At 39.6% G+C, this 6,037-nt stretch overlaps 1 protein-coding gene across 3 annotated transcripts in view; it reads right to left on the bottom strand.

Annotated features, from left to right (window-relative positions):
- The window catches only part of LOC107679789 (metastasis-associated protein MTA1-like), a 59,624-nt gene extending 54,172 nt beyond the window's left edge, over positions 1–5,452 (bottom strand). For 2 of the 3 annotated variants that reach the window (XM_016475451.1, XM_016475452.1), the window contains exon 1: positions 5,120–5,452. In XM_016475451.1, the coding sequence (XP_016330937.1) occupies positions 5,120–5,147 (28 nt within the window). In that variant the 5' untranslated portion in view covers positions 5,148–5,452. The remainder of the gene's footprint in view (positions 1–5,119) is intronic. The other variant, XM_016475450.1, reaches the window with a different exon arrangement.
- Positions 5,453–6,037: the final 585 nt, after the last annotated feature.

Below are 6,037 nucleotides of genomic sequence, written 5' to 3'. Positions count from 1 at the left end.
TTTCCTACCTCCACAAGTGCCATCTATTATTGCCTTGTTTATCTAAAAGTGCTCTTTTCCTTTAAACCTAGCTAAAAGCCATATGTGTTGACTGTGAAACACAGTAGACTTAAATAATATGCATTTATGGTGTAATTACTACATTGTGTCAATCCATGTTCATATAAACTGCAAACAATGCGCTGTTACTTTAATTCAGCGCTTGCAGCACAGCAAAAATAGACTCGGTTCAGAAACGATCTCTGCACTGCTGCAGATGCACCGCTCGTGGAACGCACTGCCGGACCGCAACCGTGTGCAGTGTGCACACTTTATTAATCTGTTAACATGAGCGCAGAAAAAATATGCACCACATTCGCACTGCAAACGGAGTAATGTGAACCTGGCATTATGTGTGTGCGCTGCGAGTGTGCATGAGCGCACGGTCTCCAGGAGAGCACGCAAGCACTGAATGGTTAAACACTGGCAAGAATTAAAAAAGTAATGCAATTTATAAACTTTAGTGACGATGTGACACTGCCTTGATTGTGCAAGTGACAATTCCTGTGTCAACTGTGCAGCGTGCAGCTCACTTATAGACAGACGCGATGTGTGGTGATTTGAAGACATTTGCGCATTTTAATAGAGAGCGTGCTGTGATTCACTCACGCTGTTTGTGAAATTACGTCTCACACAAGGTTCCGTCGAGTACCTCACCTTCAGCATTATAATTATTTCACCAGTGCCGGACAGAGACTGAGACGGTGCCGCTGCATGTTGTGCCAAACCACTCACGGCAGGCACGGCATCAGCTTGAGATCGTTTTTTTGAGATCGGCCTTTTAGAGACTGCCGATTAATCATCCCAAAGCGATTATCGGCTGCTAGTTATCGGTAGCCGATCAATCGTAGCACCCCTACTCGGAACACCGAATGAACAGGCCCGGGAAGAATCTGAGAACTTTTGTCTGTATCTTGCGCTGGGGCGAAATTCTGTGGAACTGATTATCAATACACATTCTCAAATTAACAATTAGCATCAGTTATGAGTAGAACTTTTTGGATGATGAGCACATATAATTTTACTAAAATCTTTCAAGCTTTATGGGTCAATGACATATATACGGCCACAATAAAGAAATAGTCAAATGTACCATATCTTAAACTCTTTGAATTCATGTTGGTTTCATATATTTGATATATTACACAATTTTTCAAGAAAAGTTTATATAATAATTCAAAAAATTTACTTACACCTTGAAAACATGTGAACAAACATTTTAATAAAAAATAAAAAGGATTTTGTTCACAAATATCATCAATTAGAATTTATTAATAATTAAAATAAAAATTCATTACAGTTTTGGTCAGTCAAATCACATCACATTTTACAATCAGTAGGAAATTCAGACTTGTATTCCCTATTTGGCCCTCTACTTTACGAACACCAGTAAGACTAAGAAAATACAATTACCTTAGGTTTAGGTTTTTTGTTGGTTGCCCCATGATTTTGATTTGTCAGCCAATATCAAATGTAACAAATATTAATAAGCAGTAATGCAATTGTTACAGTATTTTTTCTAGGAAATAACAATAATAAAAGATTATACCGAACAACTTAAGTTTTGTTTTCAAGAATTTAATTCTTTTAATGAGGCTTTTATCCTCATTATGATATGAACAGTTGTATCCTTCCTGACACACTTGCACTGCACTCCAAAAATATAAAGTAACTTTAAATTCAGAAAATTAAAAAAACCCATGCTCATCATAGAAGAGGTGTATTCAAGTCACTGCATTATGAACTGCATTTTTCAAGTATTCTGAATAGATTCACAGAAAATGAGCATCATACCATTGACCCTTATTGAAAGTTCTGCAGGCACAGATTGCTGGCCAGTGATTTACAGAAGCTTCTAGATTCAAATTTTTAAAGCAACCACATTTTCCCCAAGGTAGATGGGGAACAAATGCATTTTCAAACTACACCTCGTAATAGGCTACGACTACTGTACCAGACAGAAAAATCTGAAATCCACTCGCTTTGTGGCATCATACATCAAGTACTCCCATCACCAATCGCAGGCGAACACCCGCACGGATCGGACACATATTAGAGATAGCGAACACCTGGCAAAGCTTCCCAAATACCGTATATCTCTGCTAACTGCGTCCTGCCCATTGGCTCACATTTCTCATTCATGTCGCCACACTCAAACCTGGCCCATCCCAAGTTCAACGCCACCAATCACAATGTGATTCAGCCCATTTCCATCATCTCTGTAGCTGTTCATGGTGGTCTGTTTTGAATTTTTTTTCCCTCTGATTTTCTTGGCACATTTATTCTACGCTGGAGTCTAGGAGAAGCCTCCCTTCTGGGAGAAGAAAAGAGAGCCAGAGAAAAGCCGTTAGCTCAATGAGAGAGAATTCAGGCCGACTACCTTCTCCATCAAGTGTGAGGGAGGACAAAGGAGGAAAAGAACGCTAAGGCTTTGTTTCTCCCACACCGGGCATTGTTTTAAACATTATGGCTCTGCTTCCAAATTCAATACCCCAAAATTCACTCAAAGGAAAACGATGATTATATTGGAGGTATCAGGAGAATTCTGAACGCTTCAACGCGGGAAGGTGTCTGGGCTGCTTTAACGAGATCCAAATGGTAGTTATGGCGCATTTCAGCAATCAGCTATTAGTACGGCTGCGCGAAGTGTAGGGTGCACAGCAGAGGTCTAAACATGGAGGTGTAAAATAGTGCAAAACTGGCTTTGTTCCAATCCGAGGTTGGTCAATGAGCTTCTTTTGGTCCACGCTGGAGCAATGAGAGAAAAAGAGAAATGGAGAGAGAGCACAGGAGATGTCGATATGTATCAGGTGATGCAGTAGCAAAACGTATGGAGTTCCTTGGAGACTCTCTGCTGGATGGAGCGCCTGGGGCCATTTTCAGCCTCAGCAGCCAAAGATGTTGCAAAAACACGGGGAGGAGCGTGTAACATATTTACGCAATGATTTTAAAGTCCTGAACGAACACAATCACAAACCTGTGATTCATCTCTGTACAGGATATCCAGCGAGAACAGCGGCCTGTTTAGAATATAGTGCACTGCATACGGAGTAGTACAGACCCAATACTGTATTTTTTTTGTATTATTTAATGCAAACTATTTCAAACCGTGGTATGATACACTGTTGTCACATGACCATGTTTAATTAAGTCTAAATTAAAACCTGAGAAAGATAAGAACATTCTAAAGGGATAGTTCACCCGGGAAAAAAAAAGGTCATCATTTACTCATCCTCATGTTATTCTAAATGATGTTAGTTCTTGTGTGACAAGCAAAAATGTTTGAGCTTGAGTTGATGTGATGTGTGTATATGCACTGATCAATGTTTTTATATAAACCCTAAATTAAATCTGTTCATCTTCAGAAGGATTTGATTAAATTGCTTAATTCATATGGATTACTTTTACAATGTCTTTATGACATTTTTGAAGCATCAAAATTTTGGTTGTATGGACTTTCAATGGATGGACAAAATTTATGAGAGAATCATCTTCATCTTACACAAAATTCTTATAGGTTTGGAGCAACATGAGGATGAGCAGATAATGACAGAATTTTCATTTTTGGGTTAACTCCTTCTTTAAAATATGGTAAAAATGTTGGTATTACTCAAGTTCATTTGTAACACTGCAAATGAAAAGTTAAGTCAAGCGCATTGCATTGCGAGATGGATACTGCATACTGGTATATTGCACTTTCACAAATATAGTAAACAACCCCAATACTCCGTAAATACAAAACATTTTAAAACTGTATACAGTAAACTTCATACATGAGAAAAATGTTTAAAAACAGAAACATCTATAGAGAAAATAATTATTTAAGGATGCCTGGGCTGCCGAGCAGACTTGTGAACCAGAATTACTGTAAATTCACTCGTATCGCTCATCAGCTCCCCTGCCTCAATAGTAAACTTCCGAAGCCAAATACACTCATTATACGAATAATTACACATTGGACACTGTAAGCACACATTCATTCTCACTAAATCAGCATAGCCGGGGATCCTAATGGATAATTGATACCAACAGGGAATCAGTTACTGAGCCAAATGCAATCACTGTATGGGATAGATAACCCAAAAATGAAACTTCTGGCATCATTTACTCACCCTCGTGATGTTTCGAACATGTATGACTTTCTTTCTTCTGCAGAACACAAAAGGAGGCAGAAAGACTGCCTCAGTCACCATTCACTTTCACTGTATGGAAAAAGCAATGAAAGTGAATGGTGACTGAGCCCGTCATTCTGCCTAAAATCTCCTTTTGTGTTCTGTGGAAGAACGAAAGTCATACAGGTTTGAAACATCATGAGGGTGAGTAAATGGCACAATTTTTATTTTGAGGTGAACTGTTCCTTTAAATAGCCTAGGTACCTTAGCTTCAGCCATAATAGATCATTCAGGTAATTACAGATCATTGTGAACCCCTTTTAAATGTGACCCACATTAATAATAACAGTAGTACATTATTGCATCTTCATTCTTTATGAAAATAGACCAATTAGAGAATATACTATATTTTTTATCCTTTCATACACTAAAGCTTCTCCTTAAGCACTGGACTCAATTTACTGGCTTGACGTCTATGTGCCAAAACTTTCTCCCTCCATCTATTACATCCAATATCTATAAAACGTCAATTGCAAGACCAAGATTTGACACTGTACAGTCCTATCCCATCCAAACAGAGTGTTTCCGACCCGTCAGAGTATCTTAAGTGAGGCGTGCTGCCCAAACTTTAACTTTAAAAGCTCAAACGCGTCTCTTCTGTGTAAATTTCAGTTACCCGCTTGTTACTAACACTCATGACACTCGCTCGCGCTACATCATGCTAACGGCAATAAACGTTGCGCCAGTTAATAGTAAAAACATTCTCGGGGTCCCGAAACGAGATTGTTAATCTTCATCTCGCTGTTCGCTATCACCATCATCATCCTCTCGCTGTAGTCCTACAGTACTTTAAAAAATAAAAGAGGAAGGACAGACCTAAAACTGCTAAGCTTTGTTGCGAAAAAGCATGAACGAGAGCGACACACAAAAAAGGGTACGACATTTTTTTACCAAGCGTGATTTCTTACCTCCGACCCGGTACATGTTGGCTGCCATGACTGCCCCGGTCCTGCCTGGCGTCTCCAGGTAACGTTAAGGCTTTCTCTCTCCGCCACCGCTGAGTGCTGTGCGCTGGAAAATGGTGGATTGATCAATACGAAGCGGACCAGTGAAGGGATCTTAAAGCGACAGTGCACATATTTTTCTGCAGCCGCGTTCCACGGGGCGGTGTGAGCGATCGCGTTCAGAATCACCCGCGTGTTTAGAAGCACCTTCCCAACAAAGCGGGATCCAGAGACTCGGGCCACGGGGCTGGAGAGAGCGCCAGAGGGAGGGGAAGGGGTCTGTTTGGTCAGCATCACTCGCGTTTCCCCGCCTACTTCAAATGACCGAACCATTGCTGTACTACTTTGGACCCACTAGCGGCGAAATGAAACAAATAAACAACTGTTGCTCTCGAACTGAGTTTGAAACAAAGATATAAACTAGTATAACAGAACCGGGAAAGACACCCTTCTCTTCTCTGTGGTGAAACATTTGTTTGAATAACTAGAAGAAAATGTGAAAAGTTGCTACCACAATGTTGGAGTTAGGAGCCCAAAGAGCCCATGCTGGGTCTAAATAATATTCTGGTGCTGAGATTTGTTTTTTGTTTAGATTCTTTTGTTTTTGGTTTAGTTTTTTGTGTTTGTGCTTTGCTTTGCATTAATTTGCTTTGCTTTTTCAAATTAGTTTTCCTCAGTGTACGGTTCATGAAATAGAATTTGTGACCCACCACAAAACATAAGGGTTTATACATCATCTGAAAGCTGAATAAATAAGCTTTCCACATTGATGTATGGTTTGATAGGACAATATTTGGCAGATATATTTGAAAATCTGGAATCTGAGGGTACAAAAAAATTTAAATAGTGAGAAAATCGCCTTTAAAGTTGTCCAAAAGAAGT

The sequence above is a fragment of the Sinocyclocheilus anshuiensis genome, unplaced genomic scaffold (genome assembly GCF_001515605.1).
Source record: "Sinocyclocheilus anshuiensis isolate Anshui unplaced genomic scaffold, SAMN03320099.WGS_v1.1 scaffold676, whole genome shotgun sequence".
In the NCBI taxonomy this organism is placed as follows: Eukaryota; Metazoa; Chordata; class Actinopteri; order Cypriniformes; family Cyprinidae; genus Sinocyclocheilus; species Sinocyclocheilus anshuiensis.
The sequence above is the reverse complement of the archived record's forward strand: the minus strand, read 5'-3'. Positions and strand labels throughout refer to the sequence as shown.